The 20,436-nt window shown below is 24.6% G+C and overlaps 2 protein-coding genes across 3 annotated transcripts; one reads left to right on the forward strand and one right to left on the reverse strand.

The window, feature by feature from the left end:
* Positions 1-77: 77 nt before the first annotated feature.
* LOC114120872 (twinfilin) lies at positions 78-6,162 on the forward strand. The gene is made up of 8 exons (XM_027982950.2): positions 78-394; positions 679-759; positions 2,348-2,459; positions 2,541-2,706; positions 3,761-4,007; positions 4,077-4,220; positions 5,594-5,715; positions 5,782-6,162. Exons 1-8 carry the CDS (start codon positions 370-372, stop codon positions 5,923-5,925), a joined length of 1,041 nt encoding a protein of 346 aa, XP_027838751.1. The 5' UTR covers positions 78-369; the 3' UTR covers positions 5,926-6,162.
* Positions 6,097-20,436, reverse strand: LOC114120687 (dual specificity protein phosphatase 22-B-like). Of its 2 annotated transcripts, none has more exons than XM_027982679.2 (5): positions 20,115-20,427; positions 6,760-6,876; positions 6,572-6,696; positions 6,329-6,500; positions 6,097-6,243 (listed from the first exon to the last, which is right to left on the reverse strand). In XM_027982679.2, exons 1-5 carry the CDS (start codon positions 20,121-20,123, stop codon positions 6,145-6,147), a joined length of 522 nt encoding a protein of 173 aa, XP_027838480.1. In that variant the 5' UTR covers positions 20,124-20,427; the 3' UTR covers positions 6,097-6,144. The 2 variants fall into 2 exon arrangements, with proteins under 2 accessions (XP_027838480.1, XP_050055843.1); XM_050199886.1 differs by having other exon boundaries at positions 6,101-6,243; positions 6,309-6,500; positions 20,115-20,436.

The following is a 20,436-nucleotide window of genomic DNA, read 5'->3' on the forward strand; positions in this document are numbered from 1 at the left end:
AGTGCCACGGATGGATTCTCTTATCAGTTTATCAAAGTGGTCACTCGTCATTCAACATAATTATAATTGTAGTTTGTTATTATTGTACTATGTTGAATGTATAATAAAATGATATAAATTATAATATCCAGATTTCATAGTTTCGGAGTACAATAGTACATATTACAGTATTACAGAATAATAAATAAAATAATAAATAGTAATAATTTACTTTGGTTTTTATTTATTTATTTCTTAACCACCTTCACGAAAGTTAGATTTAACAATTAATAGATAATTCGTTACATTAACAATCGACAGAGGAGGATTGAATACTAATCACACAAGATTCGTTTAATTCGTTTACTTGACTGATTTGTTATTGAAAAAATGTCTCACCAGACAGGAATCAAAGGTATAATGTATAACTAAAATATATCAATACATTTAATTATAATATATTAAAATGTGAAGTAACTGATAATTCAATCTTTATGCAATGATTTTGATTCTATCTAATTTAAATAGTAATAATTTAGTATTTCTTGTAATACTTATAACCAGAATAAAATGCATTTTAATAATTTAGATTTATTAATAAAATCAGAAAATTCATATTCTTCACTGAACTTATAAGATATAGACATTATCAAAATATTGTAACTCAAAGAAAATTAATTTTGTTTTTATTTGTTTCAGCAAATGACACTCTAAAAAAGTTCTTTAGCAAAGCAACATCAGACAAGAGCATTCGGGCTATTAAAGTTTCTATTGTAGACGGTTAGTTGATAATTTACAACTCTTAAAGAAATAATACAATATAATATTTTATCAGGTTGTTATTGCTATATTAAGAAGTATTAATTAAATATTCTCTAATATTCCTTTTTAATGATTATTGGTCTTTTACTTTTCATTTGATTATAATGATATTAAATATTAATATCTACAAAATGTTTGATTGTAATTAATAAAACATAATACTTAATGTAAATTATTTAATCGTTATTAAAACATAACACCCTGGTTCTTAATATAAGAACATTTATTGAAGCACAAATATTAATCTTTGTTAAAATAAAATATATCTAGGCTTACTTTTTTGAAAACATTACTCTTAAACATATCCAATTTCTCAAAAATTATTTCTTATATTGGCCCTTGTCCAATATCTATTTTTTGTGTATATTACTCATATTCTATATTAATATAATATCTAAAAGATTTGTAGTAGGTATAGAAGAACTTATTATTATTAGATTCATAACTATTCATGTTTATATTATACTGCTGATGTATCTATTACTATACACAGTACGTCTGAAAATTTCCCAAATTAAATTTATGTATTTATGTAAATTAAATGTATTTTGTTTATAATGACCGATAAAGTTTGCGATTTTCAGATGCAACCACCACAAGGGGGCAGTTTTAAAATTCTGTCCTTTACAACCCTTATGCCATCCTAAAAAAAAATTAATAGAACCTAAGTACTAAGAATATACATTTAAATATATGTTGATTATTCAATATTTGAAACTTACAACTTATTCTAGTTTTATGTTCAGCAAACTCTAATATCATTCTAATCCATACTTTGTAGCATGCTATTCTCAATTTTATCACTTACTAGTACTAATTTATATAATTTTGTAAAAATATAATATATAATTTTGTATGAATTTTAGATGTTTGACAAATAATTATTTTTTATCTTGGCTCTTTTACAAAATTCAATGTCACTTAACTTTATACCCTTTCCACTCATATTGATTAAAAGAAAATATTAAGTCTATTTAATTTTTGATACTGCAATTCGAAAGATGATAGTTTAATAAAAACCATTGCTTAGTAGTGTACAATTAAATCATTTAATATTATATTTATCAAATTTAATAGTTACAATACATACATACAAAAAATACAACAAACACAATTATGTGTCAGTGAGAGTACTGTTTTTAACATAGATATTATACAATAATTATACTTAAAAACAATGTGAAAGGAAAATAGAAATGTATCAGTCCAAGTAGTATAATATAATCTTTCCACACTAAATACTGACTGACATGATAACTGTGCAGTAGGCAATATAATATAATATTACTATTATTATATTTTGTTTTACAAATTTTTCAATAATTAAAAATTCTTTATAAAAATTATAATACATTAAAAAACTTCAAAAATTTGCTGCCACGGGTGCCCCACATCTTAAAACAGCACTTCAATTATTTATGTATGATATATTATATGTGTATGATTCTTATAGTTACAATTACAAATTTATCCAACTTGTAACATTCTAACATAGTTTTTATAAACTTATCTATCAATATACATAATTAATATTATTTTATTTTAGAGGAACTTTCTCTGTCTGCTCATGAAAAACATCACAAATCATGGAAAGATGATTTTGAAAAAGTAGTAAAACAATTTATACTACCAGAAGTACCATGCTATGTATTATATAGGTATATTTAAATCGTTTAAAATGTTATGTTATTCTGATGTAATACAAACTCAACAATTTTTATATTTATCTATTTACTTAGATTTGATGTAAAAAGTGACACCAAAAATTATGATTGGTTACTTATAAGCTGGTGTCCTGATGTAGCACCTATTCGGCAAAAGATGTTGTATGCATCTACAAAAGCTACACTCAAACAAGAATTTGGCAGTGCTAAAATTAAAGAAGAACTTCATGGAACTAGCATGGTACAATTTATTGTATATAACAGCGGTTCCCAAACTTTTTAGTTTACGCCACCCTATAAATAAAAAAAAATAATTGCACCTCCCATGAATAAATAAATAAAAATTTATAGTATTTAAATATAAAAATATTTTTATTGTTATGACAAAATAACACGACTCACGCCTCCCCTGCCAAGTGCTCACGCCTCTTAAGGCAGGCACGTCTCACAGTTTGGGAACCTCTGGTATATAATATTCATTTATGATATTAATATCCCTATTTTTTTAACTAAACTATTAGACTAGTTACTAATTAGTTATACTTAAATAATTATGATTTTCGGTGTTTTTGTAACTGTACTGCTATACCTCATTACCTCATACTTGTTTTAAAATTAAACCATCGTAGAACAATATATATGTTGTAGGTCATATGGAAAATTAGTTTTTTTGTGTAAAGACTTCTTTGTATGCCTGTTTGCGAACTACTTATTATTTTTCCAAATAGCCTGCTGTTTTTTAGGTTCATTGCATACATACTAATAACAGGTAGGCCTTTAAAGAATTACAATCATTTTATAATAATTAATAACTATTTTTATTATTTTATTTTAAGAATTATTTATAATAGCACAATATATTTTTTTCCGGCAACCTCATCTATTTGTTTTGCTCAATTTTTTCCATATGTAATATGAAAACTGAACTATTATATTATTATAGGACCTACATTATTTTTTTTGTCTATAACTTTGCTAATATTATATTTTGAGTGTCTAATTTCCCATGATCTACTTTTGATAAAATAAAATAAAATTAGTAAAATGGCTATTACCATAAAATGATTGTAGTTCTTAAAAGGCTTAACTGCTGTTATTCTGTATGAACCTGAAAAACAGCAGGCTGTTTGGAAAAATAATAAATAGTTTGTAAACGGGCTACCCCATTACAAAAAGCCTAGTCTTTTTGCAAAAAAACTAATTTTCCATATCGCCTATGACATATACATACATATTATATATTATATATAAAACAAATTAAGTTTAATGTTTTTAAGTTTTTGTTTATCTTGTAGAATGATGTTACTCTTGATGGATTAGAACAAAGTCGATTGTCACAAAAAGCACCAGCTCCTTTAACTATTCGTGAAGAAGAAATCGCTGAACTTCGAAAAGCAGAGGTTGGACATAGTACATCAGTGTCTGTAGATAGTCGATCACAAGCAGTATCCGGTATCAAGTTCCCTATGTCTGTTGCTGCTGTAACTGCACTTTCTATATTTGTGGATAGTAGTGAAATAAACTATGTACAGTTTTACATTGGTATAATCAAACATTTTTACTATTAAAATGTTCTCTATAAATTATTTTCAATATTCTTATTTGTATTAGATATGACAAAAGAGAGTATTGAATTAGCTACTTCAGACAACATATCTGTGAGCCTTCTCAATGATCAAGTTCCTAAAAATGATGCTCGGTATCATCTTTATATGTACCAACATAAAAGAAATGGTACCCAAACAAATTCTGTTTGTAAGTAAATATTACATTTAAACATTTAAAACTTATTTTATTATATAAATATAAGCTACTTTAATCAATTAATAGTTAATACTATAGGTTAGCCCAGACTGACTGGGATGCTGTGATACTACAATTTCCTTTCCCTTAAAATATATTTACAGTTTACTCCTATTGGTATACAGTATAAATGTGTCTTATTTACTCTACTTAAAATAAATGTGAATTTGTAAGCCAAAAGTTACAATTCTCTAATAAAGTTGTAGGTAGATTTATTATTTATAAAATAACTATAACAATAATACAGAATACATTTAAATTATCTAATAAAGACCTAAGTTAATCAGTTCGAGTAGCTTTTTTTATACACATACTTTATTAATTTATTATTAACATAATGTGTATCCCATAATTAATTCTAAGACTCACAAAAATAGTTTTATAAGCTGCTTAATAATGTACCAAAATAAGAATAAGACTAAAATCATTTATCTATCCCTATAATAGAAAAATTAATCAATTATTTGGCTACATCCAAGATGCTAAAATAAAAACTAATCTTTTTAGTTCAGCTAAAACATATATTGTTCATAACATAACAAAATTAATTTTTATGATCAGTTAATGACATCTTGAATCTTAATTTACAAATTTTTATAGAACCAAATTGATACAATGACATTAAAGAGCTACATAATAATAGGGAGGTACCTAATTTTTTAAAATAATATTATTTAAGTCTACAGTAATTTGTTTTATTTTTTTTCATGTCGTTGTCAAAACTATAGTAAGAAGTACGCTTTCTGAAAATTTGTTAAAATCATTAACCAGTAAAAATAATTAACAGAATTTAAATTAATATTTTCCTTCAGACCACAATTATCATACTCATGATAAAAATACTTACTTATAACATACATACTCACTTAATTATTTTCTAATCTTCTATTAGAACACCATTGAAATCTTAAATCAAAAATAAATTAACTTTTTTGAATGGCTTCTTCATTCAATTATTCAGATGATCATATAAACCTTTATATTCTTATTGTACTAATATTATATAGATTATATATTTAAAAAAAATTGTTTATATATAAGAATTTCTTTACTTCAAAAGAAAGTATTCCAATTTAAAATATTGTAATCAAAATATTTATACATCATGCTAAAATATTTAACATAATATCAGTGAGCAAAATTTTAAAAGTCAAAATATACTAAATTATAAATTTGTATTTCTATAATAACTATACAAACTAATTATTTTTATAAGTATCTACTATGTATATTGTGTTAATAATTAAAATATTAAAAAAAAATACATTGCATACATTAAAAAAATCTTATAATTATTATGCTGTAATTACATCTTTCATTTTTAGTTTTCATTTACTCAATGCCAGGATACTCATGTCCTATAAAAGTGAGAATGTTGTACTCCAGTTGCAAATCACCATTTATAGAAGAATTAGAAAACTTATATAAATTAAAAATTCATAAAAAAGTAAAAAGCTTTATTTTAATATTAAATGGAATTAATTAATTATGAAAAATTACTTTTTATTTATAGTTGGAAATAGATAATGATGATGTCATTAATGAGAAATATCTATTAGATGAACTATACCCAGAAAAAGAATCTGATAAACCAAAATTCAGTAAACCTAAAGCTCCAGGACGAGGTGTTCGAAGAATAATAAAGTCTAATGAATAAGTATTAATTTTATTAAATTATTAATCATCTAATTAATGTTGAAACAAATAACGTTGTACAATTTATTATTTTTTTTCTTTATAAGAAATGTCTGTTTGGTCTTCCATTTTATTTTATTAAATTGTATTATCTATTTATTTTTTAAAACAGTTATTGAGTATTAATTTTAATAGTGTATTGATTGTTTTATTTTTCATAAATTTTTAATTAATAAATTTCTTATTTTTTGTGTTCTTCTCCAATGATTCTTTTACAATATTCTTCATCTGCTATAAGTTGGTTATTAGAATGGCTAATAGATGCTAATCTTGTTCTTTCCTGAAACAAATTAATTAAAAACATTATAAAAAAAATAATTACATTTAAGTTGTCATAAGAAATACTTTCTATGATGAACACCCACTTCTAATAAATAATTACACTCATAATATTGGAGTTGTTTATTAAATCCTTCATTTGGACTTGAAATTGATCGACATGCTTTCAGAAGTCGAAGTACATGTTTTAATTTAATAGTAGTAGCTGACATAATATAAGCAGCAGCTATTGTTACACTTCTAGACATCCCAGCCAAACTGAAACACATCATAATATAATATGACACATTTTGATTTAATATTTCATTATAAATGCCAGCATTATCTACCAATGAATTAAAACATTTTGATTTTTAAGACGAGCTTTATGTATAAAATCATTGCATGTTTGAAAATATTGTATGAGATTTTGTTCAGGACTATCAATAGCTTCAATACACAAATATTTTTTATCCTGAAATAAATTAAAATTGAAATAAAACTTTATTTAGCATTTTCATAATTCAAAAATACCAACTTGATAAATTTTTTTTGGTGCATCCAATATAGAAATTATATGAGTTATTTGATTACTTTCTAATTGAGCAAAATCTTTTGAGTCTCTAAAACTGCCGATAAACAATCCAGGAATCACCTAAAATCATTAAAAAAAAAAAAAAAAATGTATTATTATATATTAATTATTTTACCAACCCATACTTTAAAGTATATTATATGAAATATCAATTATATTTAAATATTTTAGTTTGAAAGATTATAAATATTTAATTGGTTAATTTATTAATGTTTAACTCAAAATATAGCTCAATAAAAAATAAATTAATGTTTTCAATAAAGCTTAATGGATAATAAAAAATTTCTTTGACCTTGTCAATATTTTGATTATTTCTGTATTGAAATTATAAAATGAAGATGCTAGTAAGAAGAAAAATTCTATTTAGATACTTAGGTATTATTCATACTAACTAGTAACTATTCTTTATTTATTATAGTATAATAAAGACATAAGTACCTATATAAAATGTCCTACAATTATAAAAGATTGTTATTTTTACAAAGAATATATGAATATATATATTTTTTTTATTTGTAATGATATTATTGAAACTTATGACAACAATTTGATAAGACAAAGTTCCTATAAATTTAAGTTATTTTAGTTTATACTGTAAAATCTGTGTAATATACAAATGTAAATCCTGAATCTTATAAAAAAATATGTGGCGAATATGTTACTATAGACTTAGTCAGTAGTTCACTCAATTTAAAATGTAGTTCTTAGTTTCTATTATTAAGCATAAATCATTTTTTAGAAAATATTAAAGGAATACTTCAGCTGGCTATTTGCAGTTATGACTAAGTATAAAATGCATATTTTAGAGAGTACCTAATAAAGTGATCACCTCCTCCGGCACTCCCTTGAATATACCTAGATTATATGTGATATTATAGTGTAAGAAAAATATAATAATTTTTATTTAAAATAAATCAAACATTTTATTAAGTACCTATAATAATTTTATTTTCTATAGGTTAAATATTCTAAAAAGATTTTAATTATGACATTCTTTATACTAACGATCTAAAAAAAATTGAGTCTCCGTCCTAAAAATAGACAAAATACAGTTTACGTTCTCACTATATAATATTTAGTCAGTCATCATACATTTATACACGTCAGTGTATGCGTATATAGTTGTAAGTATAACACAAATATTAAAGAGAGTGTGACGAAATTAAAAACAGTCAAAATAAAAAATCGATACTAATCAATGAAATGAAATGAAAAAAAAAAATGAAATATTAATTATTTAAGTATAATAAGTAAATTGAGAAACATTCCATACAAAAAAATATAACCAATACTTTTAGCAGCTTCCGGTTAGGCTATATAGTGCTATTAGTAATAACCTATTTCTAAGTGCAACTTGTTATTTTGTCACCTCCCACTCGGTTATATACTCACTACTACTATAACTAAACTATATGCACGAAAATCGTACCCTCATCCCTCACTCACGGCCGGAAACCATTAACGATGAAAAAAATAGAACACTGCACTGGTCTACTAAAAATATAATACGTAATGCGTTGAACGCCGAATGACAATGATTGTTCCGGAACTCGGAAGACATTAACGAAAGCGATTTTAGGCCAAGTAGAGTCCAGTGGCATATCCAGAATTTTTTAATAATGAGAACTAAGAATAATAAATAAAAATTAGGTAGGTACTTATACTGTAGCAAATTGTTTTTCTTATAAAAAAATTAATAAATTATTTTATAACATAACTATAGCCTATATAGGCTATATAAGTAAATGGTGTTTGGTATGAGTAGGTATACATACTGCCACCGTAGTTTACTAACTGGAGTTTTATATTAAGTACCTTTACTGCTTTACATGATGATATAAGGATAATTACTATACTTATTACGTTAAATGATATCAATAATTTTTATTTCTTATATACCTAACTACAAATTACAATTCATTATTCATACGAGTATATTTAATTTTATATGATGATAAGGTGCAGTCATCTGGTAACATTCATCTCATGAGTGCGGATAAATTATTTTCCATTTCATCTATATCGATTATCGAGGTTAAATTTTAGTTTGAATTTGAGATTTCCTTGTTTATTTACTATTTTTTTAAATTGTATACAATTAGTGGAAGAAGAAAATAATTTAGGTACTTCAATACGAGTTAATAGGGTTGTGGAAATATTAAGTTGGTATTGTATTAGAATGATCAGAAAATCAAAATAAATCTAATATATTATTAGCAGAACAATATAAATTGCTGGGTATTTTTGCGACAAAAATATCAGTATAGAATATCAAGTTTTTTTCCTAAGGAATAATGTCCAGTATGTAAGTTTTGATGAAGAAAGTATATTATAATTACCTATTTATGTTGATCAAATTATGCAAAACGATATTACGGAAGTTGTTTACGCGACAGCTCTAAGCGTGATGCTTGGCATTAAAGTCCCCTCGTATAATAAAATTATTTTTAATTATATTACAAAAGTAAGTTAAGATAATATTCATAATATTTTGTCAGATAAGAAAATAGAATAAGGCCCTAAAATTGATTGGAATAGTAATTAATTTTATCATAATCAATAATCATACAAGAATGTACAATACCTATGTATATGATCATGGCAGTAGTTAGTATAGTTGGAAAAGAATAGTGGATTTGATGAAAATCACTACATGACCGTTATTGTGTTGTCTGAATGATTAATTTTTAATAAAATGTACTCGTGTAAATGGAAATTTTAATATTGGTTTAGTAAATGTGTTTCGGTAATGAGCGTAATGTCTGTACTCTGTACGTCTGCGATATAATACATTTTGTAGTTCGTTAATATTAACGAACTACAAAATAGTTTATGAGACCGCATTCATAATAAATTATAAAATTACAAGCGATTTGTTAGTGACTAAGTTATTCATTTTTTTTTAGCTAACAAGCTGAATATAATTAGTAAGTAATCAAATTAATGGGCTAATACTTAATTCGGAGTTTGAATTCGTTTATGAAGCCAGACATTTGTGTATTAGTATTGGTAGTTAGCAGAGGAGTATTTTTGAGATGGAAGGTTTATTCTGGGTGATTTAGGCATACATTTGAGATGGATTTGGGTAATTAATTAGATGCGGAGTGTTAATCGATGGGTAGCTGACTTGTACATTATAATGCTTAAACTTAAGATTAAGTAGGTTATGGTAATATAGTTATTTGAATTTAGTTTCTTACGAAGTTAGAAATCTTTATAAATTATATAGCTCTTATAGTACACTGTATATGGTTGCCGGAGCATAAGGCAAACAGATGAGTAGGTATAGGTAGTAATTGTTTTTACAGCAAGCACAACGAGGCATATATTAATATAGGTAATATATACGCAATAGAATTTTGTATAACCGTAAGCTTGGAAATGTTGACATTGCATGTTTTCAATTTTGTATAAACCTTATGAAAAGTCGTGTGGGTTTTAGGTCAATGAAGAAGAATGAAAGAGGTGCTTCTTGAGTCTATGAATTAATTGAGTAGGTAACTTACGTCTTATCTTACTTCGAATAATCGTACTTCTAGACTCCAGTTCTCTTTTAAATAGGACTGTCGGGTCGGATAGTAGACCAAGGGTGTCCAAAATTTTGTGAAGACTGGGCCACGGGTAGACGTTGTTGTGGGTCACATACTTTTTAATAATAATAGGTACATTAAAATTTAATGATTAAATTATATTCTATATTAAAACAATAATTTTTATTTGTTAATAAATGACACGGGATTTGTTATCGCGGAGCCAATTAAGATAAAACACTATTAAAGTTTATTTTTATTTGAAGTTTAATATTTTGTATTTTTATATTCTTAAAATAAATTTTTTCTCGCAATATTAATATATTATATACAATATTATAATTAATTAATGTTTTTTTAAATTGAAGTGAAGACTGCATAATAATCTACCACGGGCCGCGGGTTGGACACCCCTGAAGTATAAACGGATGTTGGTTCCGCTAAACTACTCGAGTTGGTTTATATTCATTTAATTAAAAGATGTGGAATAAGGCTTTTTCTTCCCTTAAAAAATACACTACAGTTCTATAAAAATCTGGGTTCAATGTTTGAATTTTAAAGCGATCCGCAATATTGATTTATAGTAAAAATTATCGACTCCTTTATACATTATGAGGGGTAATCGTAATTTGTTTGATGGGTGACTGGAACTGAATTAATAGTTTGTATTTTGTCAATGATAATTTCGTCATGCGGTTAATTCAGTTGGTTTGATATATGTACTTATCAAATCTATTTAGAGAAGAAAATAGTTTTTATTTTTACTTTTATTGTGGTGCTTTTGCAGAGATGGGTTCTGAATTTGAAGGAATGGAATAATTTATTTTCTATTATCTGACTACAATATTATAATTCGATGGAATATTACGCTAGGAAAAAAATTTTCAGCCTATTATTTTAACCTGCTTTAAAAATTACAAACACATCAATGCATGAATGTTAAAATATATTATGATAATATAATGCATAATGCGTATAAATGTGTAATATTATAAATTATAATATACTAATGTGTACATAGAAGTAGGTAATATATTATTTATATCATGATAAAAACTATTTCCAGTTTTGTAGGTATTTATAACTTTTTAATATTTTTAATTCATTAAAATATTAAATCTATAACCCTCTCACCTTTAATTATATATTATATATATAAATAAAATACATAGATTTGCTATGATAAAGAAAAAGAGTCTTGACGATAAAAAAACTAGCTTGTCTAATTTTGGCACCTTTAAAACCATAGATAATAAAGATATGGATAGGCCATGCCTATGTTAAATATATTTGAGGCCGCGTGCCTGGAGGGGAAGGCAATTGAGGCGTTTTTATAATGATAGTCGATACTCGATATAGGTATACTTGTTTGGCCTCAACTGGACCCCTTAAATACCGCTGATAAGACCGATATGTCCTATCCATATCTTTATTATCTATGTTTAAAACATAAATTAAGAAAATGGCGCTATCGTTCTGTCGATTAACACGTCATTAAAAACTCATATCATTTCATTTTCATTCATTGTTATGATTGATAGTCTTAGTCCAGCGGTTTCCAGCCCATGGACCGCAATCAGCATGGTACTGGGCTGTGAACCATATAATATTAAATATTATATAAAATATTTAAAATAATATTATTATATATTTTTGACTTGAGTTATATACTTAATAATATTTCTAGTTATAATAATATTTAATCAACATATTAACTACAGTGTACAATATACAATTAACGGTATTGAATTTAATGTAGTTTTATCTCATATGTATGCATATAATACATAATAATATGTTATATACTATAATTATATGAATACGTATATAGGTGTGCTAATAGTTGGCTTCAAAGATTTTTTTACAAAATTGCCAATTGGTGTCCCGCACAACTAAAAAGGTTGGGAACCGCTGGTCTATACTCAACACAGACACTACTGTATAGAATATAGATGATACAGTTCAATTTAACTTTTCATTTTATAATTTATACTTATTTGAATATTTCAATAATGGCTCAATTCAAAAGTATAAAGTTACCTACACGTAATATCTAACTCATCTGAATCGGTCGATACTCGATAGAATCAATTTCAATGGAAATATTTATTCAAATGGACATCAGTTAAAAACAAGTAATAATTATAAATTTAAATCAAATATCAGTTTTTATCAATCATCCTGTTCAAATAATGTTTTAGATATTTTCAAATAAACGTTTATTTATATAGTATACATAATATATAGGACATAGGTAGTGTATATACTATACAAATAATATTATATACATTCCTGTATATTTAAAGTTTTGTGTACTATATAGATTTATAAAAGTAATATTTCCAATACCAATATTTAAAGTAGGTACAATAATAATAACAGTTTATAACATGTGGCATTTGTCATCCGTAAATCACATGAAATATGTAACATAATAAATTATTTAATATAACGTATGAATCAAATAATATTGACTAACCGAACCTATAAAGCTATTGTACAAAAAAAACTTTAAACACAGCAAAAACGATAAAATATAGTATACACCACCAAGTATTGACAATATCCATTATTTACACAACATACGAAAAATTGAAATTACAATTTATAATATTATTATATCATTTAGTACTGCGAGTGCAATAAAGATTACGGATGATTTTATTTATTTAGACTTGGTGCAGAATGCTACCTATTACATTTTATATTATTTTATTCGTAAAGCCGTAAAGGTATAAATAAAACTATAGGCATGGTATATTAAACTATTAAATAATCCTAATTAAAAATATATTATACTATAGGTCGTTATCGTTGGTTTGAAACCTGTATTTTGTTTTGAGAAAAAGCTTAATTTTTTAACAGAATTTATACTTTCGTTATAAATATACTTTTTGTTAGGTATACCTACGGTGTACACTATACCTATTACTTACTGTGCAGTGTGTAGCTGTGCATTGTTTAACTGAATCATTAATAATTAATATAATATTATATTATATTATAGTACATACCTACATATGTAATTTTATCTATACAATAAGACTTATTAATACATAATACTGTATAGGTACTTACTAATTACTACGTAATACAGTTGTAACATAATTAAATAGAGGAATATATAGATTCTCTTATATAGATAATGTTTTTTAACATATTCAAAAAGCTAACTTTATATAAATGCTAAATAAGTAATGCCTACCTATGTATAATGTATAAATTTTAAGTTTAGTTGAACTGCCTACTGTCAGTTAAAATTAATTAAATAGGTAATTATGAAAAACAAGTTTTTAATTGTTTATAAAAAAGCTTTAAATAAAGATATCTATTGAAAAATTCGAACTCAGTTGAGTCATAATACAAGCGGATCAAAACATTTTTCGACCTACGTAATTTGAAAAAAAAAGATATATTCTAAAATATCACCTCTTTATACAATTATACCTAACCAAGCCTTAATTGCGCTACTAATACAATATTATAGGTATAAAACTAAAATGACGTGGTATACAAAATATTTAGTGCACGAGAAAGTAATAAAATATGTTTCCATGTAAACTCGCGTGTTTTTCGTACAGTTGCAATATAATAATTCGCAAGTAAGTTTCGTGATTTAAAAATTCATTATACATTCGTGCATTTTAATATTTTTATTCTTTGTCTAAATAAAAAAACGAGTTGTGTATTTCATTATTATAGGTTGCACGTTTATATTAAAAATAATCACATGATTTAAATATTACTAAAAAGTTACAATTTATAAGTATAACTTAAAGTTAGGTATATTGTACTAAATTGTAGTACTTGAAATTTATACGAAATAATAATATAATAAAAGTACATAAAATCTTATATGGCTATATATTATATTAATATATTATGTAAATATAGAAACATAGAATGTACTATAACTATAAAATGAACAATTTACAGTATAATTTTATATTATGAAATAAAACATCTTTCACGTAATATGTGAAAAATAATTGTTTGTTATTAGGTATATTATGTTAATATTGTTACAATTTGTCTAAAATGTCTCTAAATAATACTTATTATTGATAAAAACTATTAAGTCATACTTTATGAAACGTCAATAATAGGCAAATAAAATTTTTTTAATTGTTTAGACCCACTAAATGACCTACTATCAGGGCCGGATTTAGGGGGGGGCCCACGGGGCCCAGGCCCCGGGGCCCCCACAAGATTCAATTAATATGAGGCCCCCACAATAATTACCTTTTTTTTTAAATTTTTTTAGTATTCGCAAAAATATATCCTAGTAATAATAGTCCTAATAGTTATTTGAATTTCAAAACTAGTATTATTTCATGTGTGTTGTATTATTATACATTTTTATACACTACGTTCGAAATATGATTTTTATTTACTAGCAAAAATATTTCCCAATGTATAAAAATAATATTTTGTTTGATATTATCTATGTGTTTTTTTTTTTTTTTGCTATCTAATTTATATAAACCAGATAGTGTTACTTTCATTAAGCTTATCGCTAGACGCTAGTACAATTATAGTCAATAAAACATTATTTTTCCTAAAACTCGTGTAAAACGGTACACATCGGCGAAAAAATTAATAGTATGATGAGAGGATAATCCAGTTATATATTTTTAAATTTTATGTTGGCCCTGGGGCCCCCACAACCCTAAATCCGGCCCTGCCTACTATAGGTTACCTATAACACAATATATCATAGCCCATAGGTTTATTTGACAATTTTTATTTTGTATACCACTACCGCCTATTTATATAATATATCAAATTATATTATTTAATAGTTATTAGTAGTTTACTATTTAGTAATTTTTATAAAGTATTATTCATAATATTTTTCGTATTTAACAAATAGATTCCTATGAAAGTATGAAACAATGATTGTTGAATAAACATTTGTATCTAAAATCTAAATCCAGTGATTTCTTATTACTCATTGCATTAAGTATATAAATATAATAAAAACTATAAAAACAATTACTATTGAAAAAATAAAAAATAATTATTACTACGTAATTGTATGATAATATATTATGTAGGTATTATAAATTATTGATGAATTTATGATAATCGTCTTTTAAATTATGATCATGATAATTTTCCTAATTTTCAATAAGTACCTTTGTATTGTGTAAGAAGTGTTTTGAGTAGGTATTTTACCTTTCATATAATATAATTGCCATGGCCAATGGCCAATAGCAATCTAATAGATAATAGTTATTGTTAATTAAATACTTAAAACTCTAATTTATTTAAAGAATTTTAAATATTATAATATGTAACAACTATTAAATTTCAAAAAACAAAGGGTATGATTCTTGAATTCCAGGTACAGTGGCGTAATAAAAAACTTTGGACCCCCGCAAAAATAAAAAATGGGCCCCTAAAATAGTGTTATATCAAATATAACCCTATAAGCAAAGGTCCCCAAATTACCGTGCTCCCGCAACGTGGGGTCTATAGCTCCTCAGTTACGCCACTGCCCAGGTACGATCTCCTTAATGGGCTGACATGAGACAACAGTGGATAAACGAATTGAGAAGGGGGCAAAAATAATAATTTATAATAAAACAAATTAATAAATATGTATGTGCTTTTTATGCTCTGATTTTTTCACTAAGATATGGCTGAGGTAAAAACGGTTAAATGAGCTAAAACTTCATATAAAAACATCAAATTCAATATAAAAATATTATTTTATGCTTTGCTGAACAAAAAAATAAAAGCTTGCTCTTATTATAATTTATCAACTGCATTTTAATATAACTATAGTTATATTATACTCGTATTATTAATTACTAAATATAAAAAATAATAAACATTATTTAATTAACTTATATTATATAGGTATACTATAGCTATCTATCATCTATAAATTATATGGATTTTAATACCTACCTATATATTATGCAGTTTCTTGATACTTATAAACTATATTTGTTTTTATATTCTTTTAAGTAATATGGCTTTTTGAACATTTGATTAATATTTTTTAGGGAAGAAAATGTATTATTTTGACAATTTATCTCCCTCCCATGCACTTCAATTATAACTGCTTTTCATTAAATATATACCTAGGACCTACCTATGACTTATAGACTATAGTTTATACAATTCTATATCTAATGTCTAAACATATATTTGTAATCATATTATGTAAAATGTCTTATGATATTGTATTTCTACAGTTCTATTTTTGATATTAAAGTTTTATGTGTGTTCGAAATCTATCCCAACTCCAAAGGCCTCAAACAAAAATATATAAATATATTTGTACAGACAATACGTTCTTTAAATTAATCATTGTTATATTACTTATATTAATTGTATCTAGGTATTGATTATTAGATAGGTATCGAACAAAACTATAATGTGTAGAAAATTATGTGTTCTATTTTATTATACTATTGTATTCATTATTACTTCGTTATAGTCATTAGTCATTATTCATTAATCATAACTCATTAAACATATTTTGTATTTATAGTTAATACAAGTTAAAATAACAACATGACATGATATGTATATGTATTATGTTTATGTATATATTAAATTTATTTCAAAAAACGTAAAATTCATATTATATTTTCAAATAACTAAATCATAAATTAAATCAAGCATTTTGAAAGTATTTTTTGAGTTCATATAATTTTAATTCGTTTAATAAAATAACTATTAGTATTTTACTTTAAACAAAATAATTAATGACAGTGAAATGAAGATGACTATTTGACATAAAACAAATACAATACAAAAGTTAGTACACAAAAAATGACATTTGTATTATACTCGCAGATGTTTTATCATTTAAATAAATGTTTAAAAAGGATAGCAGAACTTTTTTAAACATTACGAAATTAATTTTTTCCCTTCTATGATCTACATAACGGTATTCATATAACTTTAATAATTATTTATATTATATAACCATACAATGTTAGATCTAATGTTAAGATTTATTTTGTCGGTTATCACTTATCAATAGACAATAACTGAGCTTTAAATATTTTTTAAATCTAATTTAAAAATAAAAATATCTTATAATCCAAATAAAATAATAATATACTTATGCACGTGAAAATGTGAAATATATGAAACCTGTAATGAGTAATTGGTCATATCTAGTATCTACCATAAAAGCAAAAAATATCTTAATTGTTTATCATTTGGCATTTTGTATCTAACTAGGGAGTTAGCTGGTATCATGCTAACCTAGCTAGGAGTGCTCAAATTAAAATGCATGTAAAATTATTTTTTAATTATAACAAAATGACATAAATATCATATAATTATGAATTAATTATTAATCGTTTATCATTACATTTTTTCAATAGTTTTTTCTTCTTTTTAAATTTAATAATATGTATGCTCAAAGTGCTAGTAAAAAAAAACAAAAAAAACTCATAAACTGTGTCCAATATATTTCTATTCAATAAATGTGCGAGTTTTATACTAAATATATACAAATATATAATAGGTATGAATATAGTCATGCTCACACATGGCTCATATATATAGTCATATGGTAATGTTAACCATATCGATCAATGTTGTATTCGTGCGTCTTTTGGTAAAAACACGATGTTTTATACATAATATTTATAAAAACATAGAAGAATTACGAAATAAATAAATAATTTTAAACAACACGATATATAGTTCAATGCTCACAAAATACGTATTAATAAGACAATATGATTTAATGCGTATTAAATTACGTATACCGTGATACCTACTTTTGAATTCTGATTGATATTATTTATCTAAATATATATTATATATATTTGCTTTTTATTTTTTAATGGCATATTGCAGTACTTTTTAGCGGCAAAAATTAGATTATTTAGCTCTGTTAAAAAAAAATTCAGCCATGCAAAAATAATATTTTTGTTAATACCATTACTCATTAGTATGTTATAAGAATACAGTTACCAAATTTCAACCACGTATTATTATATATTTATATACAAATGAAATCAAATATGTCATCTATTAAGTAGACTTAAAGTCTGAGTAAACATAATATAAAATAATAATATATATGCATTTTAATATTTGTGACGGCAAAATAAACAATGATGTCTTTCTACTATTGTATTAACATAATAACATTTAACAATAACAACACACAATTATTTTCGTTTCCATTACGTTTAACGTCTTTTATTATAATATTAATTTAATATTGTTTGCATTATTATTATTATTATTATTATTGTAATATTTATGACATTTTTATATCTACCACAAAACTTTAAACGCACTTTTTAAAAGCACTATGCTTCTAAAAATGTTTTATTAATTAATAAATATAGTATTCCAATAAGATCTATCAGGTAAAAACTTCGAAAATCAAAATTTTAAAAATTTAATCACACAGATCATCATCCATAACCAGAATAATTAATTTAATAACCAGAATAGATATTATACGCGCATATATTGGTATATGATACAACTACACAAATACAGGCATTCTTATAGATCGCTGATGCTGTTACCTATACTTATTGGTATTGGTTACTAAAAAATATTACTTCTACTCATAGAACTATAAAGATTTAAAATTAATTGTATGTCTATGTTTTAACCAAAACTATCTACTACAATAACGACGTTGAAAACTTAAGACATTTGACTACTTCCCTAACGGTAAGGGCATAAGCGTGTAACATACTAACATAGGTACCTACTGTTATACAAGTTATCAAAATTCCAACGATTATTTTAAGTACTGGTACTGCCAACTATATCTAATATATTGTAAACCTTTATATTTAATCCCATATCAGTTAAAGTAAAACCATGTAAGATATAACACAGTTAGTTGATACTAGTATATGAACTATTTACTTTAATTTAAAATTTAAAAATTTGTATTCGACTTTCACTGACCAAGTTAGTTTAAAAAAACTCAATTCACACCTACAACAATGTATAACTATCTTAATAATACGTTTTCTTAAAATATTAAAAAAACTTTAACTCTATAAACTTATCATTGCTATTATTTGTATATTTATCTACAAAATTATCACTTTATAGCCATTTATAGTTTATAATAATATGACATAACATTTTTACGATTTAGCTAAAGATTGTTTTCCTTCTTTTTTTATTCGTAGTTAGTAATCTACCTTATGTCGTTAGTTCTTGTACCTGTGTTTCATTTTGACAAAATGTATTTTAATACATTCCATATAATATTATCGATTTATATGTTATAAATACAATGTACAAATGTTTAATATTTAATATACACATCAAACTCAAATATGTATTTGTGTGAGTGTCATCAGTAATACAGAAAGGATATTTTACCATAATAAAATCAGTAAAACCGCAGCAATTATGTTATATAATAATTATTTAAAATATGCATACAATTAAACAATAATTATTATGATATTATATAATTTTGAATCAAATTATAGGATTATCATTAAATTATTGCTTTAAAATTAAAAATATTTAAATTAAATACTTATGTATAGATAGGAAAATATTTGGAAAAAAAAATTCGAAATCAATCGTGAAAATACCTAATGATCTTTTATAAAAACCACAGAAACACATGCATAATATGTATATATATAATATGTATGTATAGGTACAGTATACATATACCTATGTATGTAGGTAAATATACTAAATTGTAATAAGAAAACTAGGGTTTAAATAATTAAAAAATTAATATTAAATAAAATATTTAAAATAAACTACATAAATTGTGATATTTTAATTACTCACCTTATCCATAATGGCGTCGGAAATAAGGAAAAACACCAAGCGACGGGCGAGCGTTTGTTTTGCATGTCAAAACCAATCTGTTTGGGTTCAATCCCTTCTACAGTACGAGCTATTAAGTTTCCATTTATGCTTTCGTACCTTTCCATGAGCAGCAAGGTACCGTGTGTTATTTATTTTTTTTTGCATATTTTTTTTTCTAAATCGCTATTTTGCATGTCAAACAAAACAATACTTGATAATAAAAAGAATACACTGTAGCCGCATTCATTCCGCAATATATAAGGTGCGCCTTTATTATTAACAATAATTTCAACTTTTTTAA

This window comes from Aphis gossypii, chromosome 2 (genome assembly GCF_020184175.1).
Source record: "Aphis gossypii isolate Hap1 chromosome 2, ASM2018417v2, whole genome shotgun sequence".
NCBI lineage: Eukaryota > Metazoa > Arthropoda > Insecta > Hemiptera > Aphididae > Aphis > Aphis gossypii.